The sequence below is a fragment of the Chiroxiphia lanceolata genome, chromosome 7 (assembly GCF_009829145.1).
Source record: "Chiroxiphia lanceolata isolate bChiLan1 chromosome 7, bChiLan1.pri, whole genome shotgun sequence".
NCBI lineage: Eukaryota > Metazoa > Chordata > Aves > Passeriformes > Pipridae > Chiroxiphia > Chiroxiphia lanceolata.
Window position 1 is genome coordinate 3,188,273 of NC_045643.1, and position 16,816 is coordinate 3,205,088.

Consider the following 16,816-nt stretch of genomic DNA (forward strand, 5'->3'; position numbering starts at 1 on the left):
TTAGTTCTGTTATGTTTACAGGGGAGGACCTGCTTTATAGCGGCCAGCTAAAAAAAATTTGAATACTTATAATATAAAAATTTTCAGAAGATTTACACCTTTTTTTTTTGTTAGTACCTGAAGAATTTCCCAATTACCTATCACACCTGAGCATGAAGAAGCTGTCTTACCCTATGTTTCCGTTTACCCGAACCTGTTAAATTTTTTGAGGGTAATTCCCTTTTACTCATATTCTTGTTATTTTTTCTTCCCTAATCCTATAGCTAGAGAAATAGCCAAATAAGTAAAATAACACAAATCTCATCCTGACTTTTGTGTATAGCTAAGTTATAGACAGTACACAGGATACAATTATAAAATTCCTATATAACTGCATTTGATTGTGTTAATTTTCAAGGTTTGCTTTTAAACTTGCAGTAAAATTAAAGAGAAAATATCTTTGGAAAGGCTTTTTTTTTTCTTTTTTAAACAGAGGTTCAATAGTATTAAAGAATACTAGAAATCAGGCAGGCTTGCAGCAAATTTCTTTTTGTCTGCCACTACAGAGGAAGCAGGTCTAACTCAGTGCTATTCCAAAAGGCATGACTGCTTCTCATTCAAGGTTTTCCAATGAAATTCAGCTTTATGGGCAACCCCAAAAGAAGACAAAAAGCTTTAACTGTTAATCCTTAAAATCCCCAAAAGAAGCAAGTAACACCCATTTTGTTATGAGAGCAGATGATGGGTAAAAATGATCTCTTTAATCAGAAATACATTGACAAGGTCAGCAGGGGACAAGTCTGAACTGTCACACAAGTGGGGGAAAAATAAAAATCAAGTTTTTTAGCCTTTTCAAAGAGCATGTCTGGAAGAAAAGATAAAGTAGGGACATCAGTGATTCATTTGTAATTTGGGAGGGTAGGAGGGAGAAGACCTTTCTGTTTTAACAGAAAAACGCAGATATGAAATAGGACAAAGGCTGGAGGAGTCTATGGAAAACCATTGAGAATGTGACATAAAATACATTTAAGGGATAAAATACATCCCATTAGGCTTTTTTAAGATTTTATTTTAGTCTTTTGTTTTAATGCCCCCAAACGCATAAACTTAGACTGTCGTAATAAGGTTTTTTTTATGTTGTTTGAAAATGTATATTTATATTTTTTTCCCCTGTACAGTTTATATATGAAAAAAGAGACAATGGTAGATTCCAAGGAAGGGCCTCGTGTAAACAAGTCCTGGAGAACTCTGGAATTCTGTCTGCTTATTGTTACAGGACTCAAGGCACAGGCAAGGAAGAGCACGTACAGCTAATGGGGCCATCTCTCGGGTCATCCAGCAGCTGTTCCTGTTGAATATTCAAACACACCCATCCACACCCACCTCCACCCAGGCATAAAAGGATTGAAAGGATCACCGGACATGAAATAAGAAAGCAAGACGGATGACATTTAAAAACCGAGACTGCTTTTGGTAATAAAAGGATTATTCCTAAGCCTCCCCACCCTCCCTCTTCTGTTATCCTTCCTATAGTACTTTTTCTGACTGTTTTTCTTAATGATGTAATACCCTTTAATCACTTAATTCTTGTATTTATGATCTAAGGATGTTTGAATGATCAACCCCAGGATTAAACCATATGTAGTAAAATAAAAACAGACCTCCTGCTAAATTACCTATTTCTCTTCCTCTTTTGAGTCCTGCATGACTTGGACATTGGGAAAAAATTAATTTCTCCAATAATATTTCTCCAAAAGAAAAACGGTGACATTTTCAAAAACCCCTAAATGGGTTTGAGATCTAAGTTTTTAAGGTATTCCAGTACTGCAAAATTCAACCAGTGAGATCTACATATGCACTGAAGGGGAATTATCCATTTAGGTGAAACTAAAGTGACTTAGGAGCCTCCTGTCTCCCTAACAATCCATCAATCAGTGGTTTGCCCACTCTTTCTTTAAGCACAGTGTTGTTGTCCTCTGTCATGGGATTTGACAGGACACTTGGGGCTTTTTTGTTTGGGTTGATGTGGGGGCATCTTTCAAATTGTAGCTCCCTTTTCTCCTAAATCACTGCTTTTTTAAGTCTTCTCTTGCCTTGTTTCTCTCTCTTTATGAAAACCACACAACTATTTTAACAGAAGGTTTTTAACAAACACATCTATGATCTAAAGTGTGTAACAGAAACAGAGAGCAGAGACACTGCAAGAAGTTATTTTTATGTCTCACTGGTGAATTCTCAGAGAAGAAGATCAGAGTTCCAAGTCAGTGGCCCATTGGATGCCATTAAACCAAGAACTCCAATGCACTTGGACAAGACAAGTCACAAACTGGATAAGGATTTCCAATGAGACAATTTTCTGAAGAAAAAAACCCTCAAAATTTCAAATGCAAACAGAAAATATAGAAAAATTTTAATCCTGAAGAAGATAATTCAAAACGCAAATAGTTGTTATTTGGAAAAAAGAGTCTTTTTTCTCATGGAGAAAAGTGCCAAATTTTTAGTCAAGCCTCAAGCAATTCTAATGATCATCAATCCAGCAAAGGTTGTCTGGAAAGTGTTAGTCAACTAACAGAATAAATTTTTTGGAAACTACAAATTCAAAGGCACTCTCCACAATAGCAAAAAAAAAAAAAAAAAAGTCCACCTGTTAAAGCTATGAATAATTACACAGGCTTTAGCTGATACATAATACATCCTGGTATTAATCTAGGTCCTTAAATACCCTCCTGGTACTAAAAATACTTCAGAGGAACTGTACATCCCAAGAGAACAGCTTGCAGAGGACTTTTCTTTAGCTTCCTTTAAATTTTGTAATTTCCTTTTATATCCCAACACGACCACAGCGAAGAAGATGTGGTTTGTGGGTCTGGATTAATTCCACGAAGTTCTCTGAGGAAAGATGATCCTTCTGCCAGAGGGAGGAAGAAAAATCCCTAGATGGTTAGACAAACCTGACATATTATGTCAGATCACCTGCTTTTGCAGTAAGTGCCACAAGCCAAGATGAAATAACCTTGGTTTTCATATTATAGTCCAGAATAATCATGCTTGACTGTCTCTGAGATTATAAAATTAAATCCTATTCCCAATTTTTTTGTTCTCCCCTAAGAAATCCGTCAAAGCATTTTCCCTGTCACGTTAGATATTTAGTCTGCTAAACTTTATGTGACATTCATTGTAACAGCATAGACCTTTTTTATGCAAAATCAAACTTCTTATAAGGACTCAGAGCCATTTCATGTGTTGATGTTTTGGAAGTAAAGTGAACTTGGAAATGGTAAGCGTTGCAAACAAATTTATTAAAAGCCAAATATTCGGGTTATCCTCATGAAAGGAGAGCAGAAAAAGCTGAAAAGTCATCTTGAATACTGGATTTCATAAAGGGAGGCTACAAAGACCCTGAGATTAGCTCAGCTGGTTAGAGCACGGTGCTAATTACACCAAAGTTGTGGGTTTGATCCCCATATGGGCCATTCATTTAAGATCCTTGTGGGTCCCTTCAACCCAGAATATTCTGTGATTCTGTGAAGCTGAAACATTCTGGTTTGTTGGGGGATTTGTGGGAACGTTGTGGAAACCTGGAGAAATAACGCACAGCTAAACTGCAGACACTATTTCCCACCAGATGGGGCTAAAACTGATAATTGTTTTTATCAGATATCATCTGCCCCCACCTAATCAGAGTCCACAGCAAGAGAAAAGCAGAACCAATGGCCAGTGTATGTGCTATTCATATTGAAATGTTAGGAGGAAATTAAAGATGGAGTGAGACAGCAGGGCACAGAGGTGAGAAACAGGCAAGGCTGAAGAGCAGATGTGCATTATCCAGTGAGAAAAAAAGGAGGAATGATTAAACTGGAGCCAGCTAACAAGGGGAGCCCACACTGTGCCCTGCAGCAGCTGGCAGAGGGAACAGCTTGTCCCTCCCAGCTCTGCTCATGTGGCATCACTCCTGGTTTTCACCTTTCTGCTAAGCCCCTTGAAAGGCTCTTAAAGAAAAAACAAAGACAAGGAGTCTTTTCACAGGGGAAGAAAAGTAAGTTCACAAAATATGATGTAATAACACTAATTTTAAAAGACATTATATTGTCAGCTGTTGTGACAGTGGTGATACACTGCTCAAAGTTTCTTTCAAGGAAATAATACTGTAATACATAAAACTGTTAGTGGATGACATGCTTGTCATACACATAATGCAGTGAATAAAAGAAGGGATTATATTTATTATTCCCATTTCTACTGTAGCTTTTAGCCTTACTTTCTTTACAGTTTGTCATATTTGTGAGTACTCACTTTGGAATGTTACTGTATGTATCACGTGTCATCAGTATTTTGGTTTCCACTTGCTCTTTAGTTTGGTATAACATAGAATCATAGAAAATCCTGAGTTGGAAGGGACCCACAAGGACCATTGAGCCCAATTCCTAAAATCCACACTGTAATTTTATCACTAAAATAACCCAAACATCATGGACCCCAAAACCACACAAACATTTTCCCATGTCCTATTTTCAATATATTCTACAGCTTTTAGTTCGCAGGTTTTTAATTTTAGATTTCTGAGCAAATAAACCTACACATTTATTGCAGCATAACGTTCAATGCCAAACCAATGCAGTGGCTTTCTTCACCTCCTTGCTCAACCTAATTTCATTTGGATGGCTGGTGGTTCGAAGTATTGAAAGCAGGGTTGTGGCAACCACTGATATTTGATAAAGGATCTTAAATATACTTACTTAAAATAAAAGAATATGCCAAGAGAAATCAGAAGTGATGCAATGGAGAGACCGTGTCCAATGATGGCCAAGTAATACAAGTTCAGAGCCGTCTGCAACACAAGAACAAAGCCAAGCACTTGTGATTCATGCAGAGCTATTCTGGATGAAGCACATATTTATACATCACTTCTGCACATAAAATGACTGCAACAGCATAAAGAAAAGAAAAACGTTTCGGATAATGATAAGACGAGTCCAGAACCCTGCAAAACAACATCTGACTAAACCCCCTCTCTGTAGGAAACACAACAGGTTAATGGGAATCATCACTGGAATGTACCTTTTACCAGTTAAAACACCAGGTTTCTAAAATGTCCTGCTATGGGGTTTTATGAGTGTTTATATAAATCTGACTATTGAAGCTACTGCACTGGGTGCCTTCCTGTCTGAGGTTTGATTCTTTTAGTAAGACAGCTCCTAAATAAAATGTGCCCCCCATAAGAATTTACTTTTTTTTTTTTCCTCACAGGAGGTTTTTTCCTTATCATTTAAAGATACCTTCTTTAAAGAAAGCTGTGATTATGATATTGGAAATTAAGTTCTCATTCAGCTTGAAAAAAATTAACAACTCAAAACCAGTGAAGGCTGAAGAGACTCGTTAAATAAGCCTACAGCCAAATTACAGAATCCTGAAAATCTGGCCAGATAAAAAAAGATTAAAAAGGAACTGGTAAACTAATATTTGCAATAAGTTCATGTTATCATTAATTCTTTTAGTTAATAAATAAATTAAATAATAATTAATAAATTATAATAAAAAGTAACAAACCTCTGCTTTCAGTTATGGAATCTGTCTCACAAAATCTCTCTTGTTACATTAAATGTAAGATTATCATTTGGTACACCAGGAAATGAAGATTTATATTCTCACAATAAAGCATAACTATCTGGATTCTGTAGGGAGAATTATAGTATGCATAGAAATGCTCACATACTGCAAACTCCTTGTATCCCTTGAACTTATTATTTCAACTTAAGACAGACTAACAGCTTGTTATACATATGGACTTTTGAAATAATACAAAAAGATTCCAGGTGAAGCTTTAAGTAGATTGTAAGATGACAACCCGTATACGTGACAACTACGTATACATGCTACAAATTTTCCAATTGTCATTACTTCTAAAAATGAGATAACTTTTTTTTAAAAAAAAAAAAAAGAAAAAAGAAAAAACAATGCAAGAAGTATAATTGAAACTTCCATAAAAATTCGGAAGAGAGAAAAAACAAGGGTTACCCTGACATGCTAAAATTTGGGCTGTATAAATGACAACAGCCCTTCTATGACAGGTTCCCACCCCACATCACCACTTCATTCAGTGACCAATTTAGCCAAACTTGCAGGTTAAGGATTTAGGGGAGTTCTGCACAATTTAGAGCTGTGGTAGAGCAGGGACTGCTGCTGAGGGCAGTAACAATAAGAGTTGAACAATGCCCAGCAGTCAGATTTATTGTGCGATATCTCACCCGCCTTCTGAGCAGAGTGAAGAGATAATGCTGCTTAATATAACAACATATTGAATTGTAGCAAGCAGTGAGGTTTTGTTCAGAGCTATTATTCCACTTTAACAATAGCTTCTGATGTGGGACAGAGTTGGAATAGGCAGGCAAAACAGTCTGAGGGAAAATACCTCATTACTCATGAAGAAGGACCTTCAGAGATCTGCTTCTGTCTGAATAAAATCCTCCATTCCCAGGCAAATGTTAGCAAGAATCAGTGAATATAGCAATTCTGCTAATAGAATTAAACTGTCTTTTGTGAACTCAAGGTCTCATGATTTGAGGAAAAGCAATAAAAAAGTGTCTTATTATCATCTGTTACCACCTCTTGCTCAATATGGTTTCTAGGTAAATACCCTAAAGTATTCAACAACAATGATGTAGGAAGTTAGAATCTCTATTACATGTCAGATTTCTTGATACAATCTGCTGCTATTGAGCCATTTTCCATGAGGTCCAAGTTAATTTACAGCCTACTCTGATATGTATTTTAAATTCCTAGTTCTTGGGCATTTACAGTTTCAATTTACTGCTTCTTCCCATGACTGACTGTTTGATAAACATAAAGAATATTAGTGGAAATACAGTTAGGAGGAGGCAAAATATGCAATTTTGCCCATTGTATGCTCACATATCACAAAGTAGTTAAAAAAGAGCTCATCTGGAGATAGGTTTTTTCTTTTTCTACATTATCTTGAAGATAAGCTGAAGTATATAAAAATAGCATCTATACATATTTCCACATGTGTGTGTGTGTGTGTGTGTGTAGAGTCTATCTTTGATATATAGAAAACAACTCAAAGCATTTTGCTGCCTGACATGTTTTGCTGCCTGATAATTTTGGATGCTTGCAAAATTTCATGTAAATAAATTCAAAGTATAAACTTTTTGTGAATGCATATAAAATATAAATATAAAATATAAAAGAGCATAAATAAACTCTTCTATTCATGTGGGTAGCTCAGTATCTCAGAAACCGAAAAAAAGGCATTTGGGAATCAGGCCACAAAGGAAAAGGAGCACAGGGTAAGAGAGACCCTATCTAACAGTTCTCATAATTTAGTTCCCTTTGGTCTCCAAAGATCCTGTGGTGAATCTACTCAATTACAGCTTGCCTGTAAAAACAGATAGATTAGGTCTGCTTTTCACACTGGGGAAAAAAAAAAAATCTAACCCCTCAACATCTGAACTCTGCTGAAAGCTGCCTTGAAGATGTATTAATTAATCCCAAGTAAAAACTCTGGCTGTGCACCTGCTGAAAATCTGTCCCTTAGTTCACCGCATAAACCCACGTTCTCAGCATGGAGATAGACAAACCTCCTGCAGTTCTGCTCAACTTGGACCCTACCTGGAAATTCCAGAGCAAAACACAAAGGTCTGCTCTTACAAGGCACACACTTCACTTACCAGTAGATGACTGTGGGTGGCCTAGAAAAGTACTACACATTTAAAATATCCATGAACAAAAAATATTATCATATTATTTAAGCAGTTGAAATCAGCTGTATAAGACAAAGCAGATAGACTGGGTTTTTTTGAGTCTGTTTTGCACAATTCAGTCTTTTTGTTCAACATCCTTTCTTCTTTTTGTAATCTGGAGCTGCATCAACTCTGCTGCCGCTTGAGTTTTCACACTTGTGAAATTTTTTCTTGACACTGGTAACATGCATTTTATTCCTTTCCTACCTTCACTTTTTCATGTGTGTAGCTGTTACACTGGGTATAGTTTGTCCACGTCCTGTTGCTTTCAGGGTGTCTAAACCAATTCCCATTTGGATCACAGATCTTCGTCACTTTTTCTGCAATCGAAGTTGAGGGAACGAAAACAAAAGAAGAAAAACGAAAGAAAAACGCAATAGTCAGCACTGAAGTTCTATTTCCTGATGCCAAGTATTTAATAAAGATTGGCAAACAAATGACAGCTTTATTAATATGACTAGAGAGACTTTGCTTGTTACTATGAATTCTGAGAAACTAGAGGCTGTTGCTTTCGCTTGGCAAGAGCAAATGATGATGTGATTTTGCTTAAGAAAACAAATAGATTTTCCTCCTCCAATCCAGTAAGTATCAAAATATATTGAACTAACTGTTAGAGAACTACCAGAAGAAGTGACAATACTATTTAAATGGCTTGTTTAACATCCAAGATCTAAACTGAAGGTTGACATCCTGTAAATTAGGATTGGACAGACAGGAAAACAGCAATAGGAAAACTGCTCAAGAACCAAACTGGAAATTTTCTGGAACCACAATAATTTCTATCCTCAAATTGAAAGAGGCATGAGAGGACCCTGGGAAATACAAAATGGGCAGAAAGGGACATGACTGTAAATCTATAACATTTTTCACACGCTTACAAAGTTTAGCCCACAGAAACAGGAAATGATTCAAAGTGGGAGAAACTCTTTGTTGACTTCAACTGCTAAACTGAGGTAAAAGAGTAAGTCCTATTTCTGCTTGTCTGTCAGAGAGAAAAGATTTTCTGAGGGAAAAGCTCATCTCTAAGAGGAAAAAAGTATGATCTCACTTCAGTTCCTACTCCCTAATCTACAGAATTCCTCAAGGACATAGGTCAGAAAAGAAAATAAGTAGTTGTCAGTTTTCTATGTGATAAAAGGAAAATGCAAGTATGGGTCTTGAGTTTCTGAAATTCTGGAGCATTAATGACTTGAGAGGGGGCAAATAAGAGACATCAAGCACCCAAACCCTCATTTCATTGAGAAATAAGTTGATGTAGAAGTCAATGCACACTTACCTGACGGGTTGAAATCCTGAAAGTAGTCAGGACAGCGTTGCACTGACACAGTTCCAGCAGCAACATCACTCCAGCACAACCAGCCATCCCATGTCCTGTTACAGTAGGGACCTGCAAACAAGTAGAGACCTGGTAATAAAATAACAACCCTTCTTTCATAATGGTCTTCTGAAAGTAGAGACTGGATAATGCGAGTTTGCAGCAGTGAGAAAAAAATAAAAAAAAACAAAAAAAGGAAACAGAAAAATAAGATTTAGCAGTAGCTGATTAAAACTCCACTTAATAGAGGTAGTTCCTTATACATACATTTCTTAAAAAACATTTGAAAATTCAATCTCATTCTACATCCGTAATTTATAAACTTCTGATCTAGAACACAGTGGGTAAAAAACCCTAAATCAACTCATAGTTAATGATGTCCCTTAGCAAAGAATCTTACGCTTTCAAAGACCATTTTACTGAATTGCTTTATATCTGGATGTGTACCAAGCCTATAAATATATTTTCTAGTCCATTAAAAACGTAGAGGTGTCCCAGAAGCCTTGAGAAAGCCTGGTTGGGAGGCAGGCACAGCTCCTCTGCCTCAGGCTGGGCTGAGCCTGCAGCAATCCCTGGGCAGACACTCCTGTAAGTGCTCCAGGAACTGGGAATCCATAGTGTCCCTCGAGGGCCCATTGCAGTGCCTCACTGCACTCACACAAATTTCAACATCTAAAATAAACTTCCCTTGAGAACGGGCCGGGGTTTTATAAACAAATCCTTTCCCAAAGGGCACACAGAACAGTGACTGACCATCTCTACAAATTCGAAGATGTTTTCAGTGTCTTGCTTCGGTTTTCTTGTAAAGGCTTTATAATGTCCTTGTTTCAAAGGCTGCAGTTTTCAAGCACCTTGTAATTCCTCCTCATCTGAGGATTTTCCACTTTGTTCCAGACCCTTCTGAAGAGGCCCCAAGCTGGACATAAACTTACACTGTCACTCATACACTTGTATTCATTTCGGACCTCCAGGCATTCAGTTCCTCCAAAGAATCATTTCAGAGGAGGAAAATCTCTTTGTAAAAGAACATAATTACCCTTTTCTTGCCTCAAAAGCCATTCAGTGTTTCCAGAAGTTATCAAGTGAGAACCAGTGAATACAGTGAGAGGCAGAATCACTGAGGTCAGCTCTGAGTGAGTTATCAGAAAAAGCCACAACAACACTAACACAGCCCTTAGAGCAGGGAAACTGTGGATCAAGACAATTCCAATTTTTAAAGGCACATATGACCAGGCAGACAGAGCTATCACAAGACCATGAAATGAAATAAAGTGGTAAGAGTAATTAGTCAATTTTTTTCTTTTTTTTTTTTTTTAGCATAAATATCTATCTAAATTAACTTTTTCTCATCAGAAATAACAGCTTTGTGTTATATAAGAAGCAGTGTTACGGGTAGGTAATGTAACATATTGCTTTATCCTCGTGCATCCCAAACCGAGGTTTCTAAAAAATTACACAAATTTTTTATACAATTTTTTATACAAATACAATTTATTTATACAAATACAACCTGAAAAATACTTGCCAGGAAGACAGGAATTTAATATAACTAAGGGATCCTGAATTAGTGTAATTACATCTGTTGACCATTTGCCTCAGGAGAATCCCCTAAAAAATAATTTCTACCTTCTTTCCTGTGAATAGGATCTTGCATAATTTTCTGGTAGCATTCATACTGTGCTGTCATGATTTTATTCCGTGTGACACTCAGTTGTGAGGAGTCCTCTGTGATGTTCTGATGCCCCTCAGATGGTACAGCAGTGGCCAAAAACTAAGAGGAAAGAGACTTCTTTCAGCAAATTACATATAAGCTCCAACATAAACTTCTTCAACATCAATCTTTTTAAATATTGTATTTTAAAATACTATTTTACCCAAGAAAAGCGATCTTCCAGTCTTATTACTGACAGTGTGATTTTTGTGTTTTGCTGGTTAATTTAGCAATTCTTACCACTGAATCTTGACAAATGTCTCCTGAATGAGCACGGGGGAGTAACCAATTGGCAAGATTTGTAAATAATAATGGCAGCACTGAGACAGCCAGAGGCATTAAGCATATTTTTGTAAAATCCAGTGAAATATATCAAAGTTTAGTCTAAAAGGCATTTCAGTCAGATCCAAAATGATCCCTTATAAAAAAAAGACTTTTCATATACTTTATGCACCAAAGCACTTGGCTTGTCCAGAGCTATTTGGTTTCTCTAGTCTGGTGAACCATAAAGTCAACCCTCAGAATACAAAAAGATATTCAAAAGACACAACATGCACTTTTATAGATACTAAAATTAAAAAAAATCTTAGGATTCTTGACCATAATCTGTACTTTTTCAAGTGCATTTTTAGTAGCAATTACATACTTTATGGGAAGCCACTAAACTTCACTGGAAAACAAAGCTGAAGATTGAAATACTGTACCACTGTCATACAAGGGTACAACTTAAAAGTCCTGAGGATGTCCTCTGAATCTCAGATGTCTCCTCCACTCTTCCTGGGGTCTGCAGGGTATTGCTTATATGTCACTTATCAACTATTATTGTTCTCAGCCAGCAAAGGATATGCTGGGTTCAGCAGGGGGAAACACTATTTCTGTTCCTTTACTACAGGAATTTAAAGGAGAACAGAAGGTAGGTGAAGATCCTGCCGTGCAGAAGCCACGTCTGAACACAAGATTAGTTATTTCTGCATTTCCTTATTAATAATTTCTATGGTATTCTCTATATGCTAGTTAAAACTGCAAGGGATTTAAAAAATTCATAAGACTCACCATAGTAACCGACAAGGAGAACAAAAACATGATCCAGTTTTTTGTCATTTCTGTGGCCAGCGCAGTGAATTTTATGTTGTAGTTGAATGAACTCAAACTGCAATGGGGAAAAAAAAAAATTAGGAAGAAATTTAGCAATTAAAATGAAAGCCAAAAGGGTTAAAAGACTTATTTTATTTCTGAATTAAAACAAGTCGATGGAGGTCCTCTCGATTTTTATTCACACATGTGAACATTGTCATGTGATAACCATGGTGATGGACAACTTGGTGTCAAAATGAGGCACCCAGTTCACCAGCAGTGAACTCCAGTAGAAAGTTTTGTCTTGCCCTGATGCCTCCATTGCCTCAACCAACATCTGCCAAGGTTTTGCCTCAGCCAGGTGCCAACTCTAAGAGCAATCAGCCCTGAGATTCGAGTGGACTCCTTGACACCTCTGCCACCAGGTTCCTTAAAGTAGACCCAGATCTTCACAAGCACACACACACAATTGTTTTGTATTTTCTTCATACCAGCTAATATTTAATTTTGCCATCTCTAGAATAACTGATCTAGTAAGTAGCCACTTGATCCTGAAGTTACAACTTTGCAAAGATGACAACAACGCTGCAAGAATTAACTGTGAGCTGTAAAATAGTTTCTGTACCTGCAGTAGCTGTAAAGTAGTTTCTTTATCTGTCATTTGAAGAAAATACAGCTACCCAAACCAGCTCTGATCACCTTACAGTGCAGACTATTCTTGGAATTGATTCTTGAAGTGGGAAATGCACCTAATGCATAACATATACAAAATTATTTATTAAATATGTAGACCATCTATCCAGGGTAAACCTGCTGTGACAACTGCCTCAAAAGGAAGGGAAATTTTTAAGAGATTTGTCATGCAATATTTTACTGTGTCCTGAAGTATCCTGAGAAGATCACAGAGCTGGGCCTGGAACTGAGATAAGAGCTTTTCTTCTGCTTGCATCGTGGAAAAAGGCCTCTCCATATTTAGTTTAAGTTATTACAACTAAACCACACTTTAAAAATCTAAGTATCTCACTGTACTACCATTAATGAAGCTATTTTCAGCTGAAATAAAGATGATAACACATTTGTGAGTGTAGCTCACTTGTACAGATTAATTCAGTGTGAATTAAGACCCAAATCTCACACACTCCATAAGTCCCTCATCCAGCCAGCTCAAAGATCCCACAGAATAAGGAGGACTGTTGGGTGCTGAGTACAGAGAAACCTGCATTCTGACCTCAGATCACACTTTCTGTTGTCTTTGGAAGTTTTTCTTATCCAGCAGTCCCGTCCTATGAGGGACTGGAGGATGACAAACAACTGGCAGTGCGTTGGCACATAGAGGTAATTGTAAAAAAGCTCATTCTTTTTAAAAACCCCCCTGTCTTAGTCACAAAAAGCAATTATTCTGTATCTACTTTTCTGCTTTTACACTGAAACAGAGTCCTCTTAATACAACAATAATACAATCAACAGCATTTTGTAGGATGTGCTAACTACAAAATATGAGATCACTGCTGTTCACTGGAAAGCCTGATGCAGATACAAGAAATGTGTTGTAAAATCAGTTACTTTTTGTGCCTGTTTCACCGAGACTAAAATTGTATCCATAATCTTCCTTCTCTTTTTACCAGTGGCACACAATCCTGTAGCACTGATTGCTGCAAATTGCACAGGTAATTCCATGAGACACTGCAATCCAAATACAATGTTCTGGAGGCTCTTAAAACCCTTATAGAAAGACCAATTAGCATCCCTGAAATATATTAGTTTGAGCAAATACTACTCTGGAAAATCCACATGTGGTGAGAATTAAAGTAAGTGGATAATTGTAAGGACCATGATCTGTTCACTAAAGAAAAGTCTAAATATCTATGTGTAGTGATTAAAGGTTGCCTAAAGCCAAATATCTACAAATATCTAAATTAGATATCTAAGTTAGCAAAAGGGCAATAGGATTTCAACTCTGCATGACAACTGGGGGTAAGGATGATTAATTCAAACCTCTAACCAGTTTCATTCATTTACAGGTGTGGCTGTTTTCCCGGGAGAGGGAAAAAACCAGATCTTCTAAGGAAACTGGAATTAATAACTTGACTGTTTAGTAAGTCAATGATCTTTTCTCTCCAAAGTATGACAAAGCACATCTGTGCAGAGTTAAAATCCACAAATGATGTGCACAGGACAGGCCAAGAGATCAATCAAGTAGAAAACAGCAACCACAATTTGGGTATGTTTTCCCATACATGTATACAAGAATTCAAAATAATTTTCTCCACAATAGCTCCAAGAATCCTTGTGCTACAACTAATGTTGGATGGAAAATTTAAAATGCATATTCATATACTGCCCTCGCTTAGCCTTGCTTATCTGGGCTTTTTAATTTATTTAAAAAGATACAATTTATCTAAAAGATACAATATCATATAAACAAAGGCAGAAATGATCTGCTTTGATTCGCAGTCCAAGTTTATTTCTGTTTCACAATATCAAAAGTCATCCCTTAGCTCAGTTCCTTTAATGGTCCAAATCTTCTAATACCTAGTGACTTTGTAAACATTTCCTATCAACTGTTCCAGTATCCACTGTTAAATTATTGAGTCTTCCCAGAAGATAAAATGTTAAGTCAAGCCTATAATTCACTCTATGCTTTCAACTCATTTCTCTCAAGTTGCACAGTTCAAAAAAATGTATATAGAGAAAAAAAAATCCTTTTTCTAAACATCCCTACTTGTGGATCAAAGCACAAAATGCAGGATGAAGGTCATTCAGATGCCTATTTGGACTTCAGGAAAGCATTTCTTGCATCACTACATGAATTCATTCACTCAGTGTTTATTATAGTTGGTCTAGAGAAGAAATTTCCGAAGGACGATTTGGACCTTTCTTGGGGATGGATGGACGGCAAAATCCAGCCCATGGACTGAGGCAGCAAGCCAGTGCTGCTGAGAAAGTCAAGCTTCTTTTCTCAATCATCTGCTCTGATGAGATACAAACCAAACAGAGTTCTCAGGAAGTTCTTTCCCTCCCAAAGCTGTGAGGTATTAGGCACACGAGGAAAAGAAATTAATAGTAAAAAGAGACCCGTTGTGCTGCTGCTACAAGTCTGACAGTTTTACTGTGGGGAAGAGAAGATAACTGTTGGGCTGAGATAAATCTATCTTGAACGGTAGCTGGAGGGAAAAGATGGTGGAAGCTTAGACAGAATCCCTTGACTCCGCTCTGTGACAATGGGGACCTGCACAAAATCCAGCAGGACCATGATTTACGTGATAGGTACAGAACGAAATTGTAAGTGGTGTAAACCCAACATCACAGCTACCAGCACTGTTCTGGCTTAATCTTCCCTGTAAAAGGGATCATCAGATCTTCACAATGTCATTTTTATTTGCACTGAAGACAGTGAAGACTGGGATAACTTAAAAAAAAAACCAGGGAACTTCCTGATTTTCCTCTTTATTACGTTCTCTGTTACCCACATTAATGATGCTCCTGAGGCCAACATTGTGTTTGTCACTGATAGCAGTGACATCTACTGAAGAAGGAGGAATTCAAAAGGAACTGCAAGCTGAACTTAGCCAAAATAGCCACTGGTATGGCTTTAACAGATGTTCACATTTCTCTTCCTTCTGCTTTCTCTACAGAGCCATCCTGCTTAATCAGCTGTTTCTACTTTTAACCTTTCCCCATCCTCCCAAGAATAAATGGCATCCTTGCTGAGCTCCAGACACTTCCCATTTCAATGACACAGTAAAAGGGTTAAAAAAAGTAATCAGCAAGAAAAATCTTTTTTTTTTGAACTTGAAAACCACATTTAGCACAGAATCAAAACCGCAGACAGCTTCTACCTTAGCAGCTGCCCTCGAGTCTGCCTTCAAGTCAGAATGTAACTCTGTGGGAGTGGGATAGGAGGGAGACCCTACTTATGTCTTTGCGGGGACATTCATAGACATGCCCAAACATTTTTCCCTAGTTGGTAATCTTTGCCCAGGAAAAAGAAGCCAAACACACAAACCAACGCCAACAACAAAGCCACAAAACATTTTCAGTATAAATGACACACCTTGCAGTATGCTTGTAACGTTGAAGTTAAACAGGTGTGGATATAGATGTATGTCCTTCCTCTGTGACTGAAAATGGGGTCAGAACGGGTATTTTCTAGACCATCTCTCCCCCCTTTTTGTTGTTCTGTCAGTCCCTGATTTTGTTTTGTTGCAATATCTCTCAGAAAGAGCTGTACATGCTACATGATTACTTCTGGTTCTTTTTAGAGAGGAGCATGCAACTCAAAGTATTTAAAATCCCAAGACATGTTTGGTTGTTTCTGCCCAAGCTATAGGCAAAAGCAACGAGCTGGAAAATGCCCTATACTTTTCCCTAATTTGAACTGCTGTAGTACAGTGTTATAAAAAACAACCCCAAAACCAGTAGCCTCAAATGGAATTACATCTCCACTCACATAAACTGTCTGGGAAATACTCTTCTGACTAAAAGGCTTAGCAAGTGGGCAGTACCAGCCCAACATTAGTGCATACCAGATCCACTGATTCCCTAAAAGTGGACTACAGAATCTCCACACTTATCTTAGAGAACAACACAGGGCAGTTTGGAAATCTTCCTATCTGGGTAAAATGCCCAAATCACTTCTGTCAACATTTATCAAACTGCTCTAATGGTATTCCATAACAGCTCACAGCTGTATGTGTGGGAATTACTCCATCCTTCTCATAATTACGGAGCAAAGAAAATAATAGTTATGGAACAAATTTAATGAACTCTGCGTAGCACAGTTTCATGGCACTGGAATTCCCTGCTGGCTGCCACTTTGAATTAAGGCCCAGGTACCAGCAGTTACAGACTCCCAAAACAGGTGAGACAGATTCAAAGAGTGGGATCCTCCCTGAGATAATGGTTATGTTTCAGAAGCATGAGCTCTTCACAGCTTCCAACATGTTTCATGGCACTGCTCCCTTCATTCTGGTATTGACA

At 37.4% G+C, this 16,816-nt stretch overlaps 1 protein-coding gene across 2 annotated transcripts in view; it reads right to left on the reverse strand.

Annotated features, from left to right (window-relative positions):
• CALCRL (calcitonin receptor like receptor) overlaps positions 1–16,816 on the reverse strand; it is a 66,913-nt gene that overhangs the window by 20,753 nt on the left and 29,344 nt on the right. For both annotated transcript variants that reach the window (XM_032693598.1, XM_032693597.1), the window contains exons 2-6: positions 11,816–11,912; positions 10,678–10,822; positions 9,013–9,123; positions 7,944–8,056; positions 4,716–4,807 (exon numbers count right to left, since the gene is read on the reverse strand). In XM_032693598.1, the coding sequence (XP_032549489.1) occupies positions 4,716–4,807; positions 7,944–8,056; positions 9,013–9,123; positions 10,678–10,822; positions 11,816–11,863 (509 nt within the window). In that variant the 5' untranslated portion in view covers positions 11,864–11,912. The remainder of the gene's footprint in view (positions 1–4,715; positions 4,808–7,943; positions 8,057–9,012; positions 9,124–10,677; positions 10,823–11,815; positions 11,913–16,816) is intronic.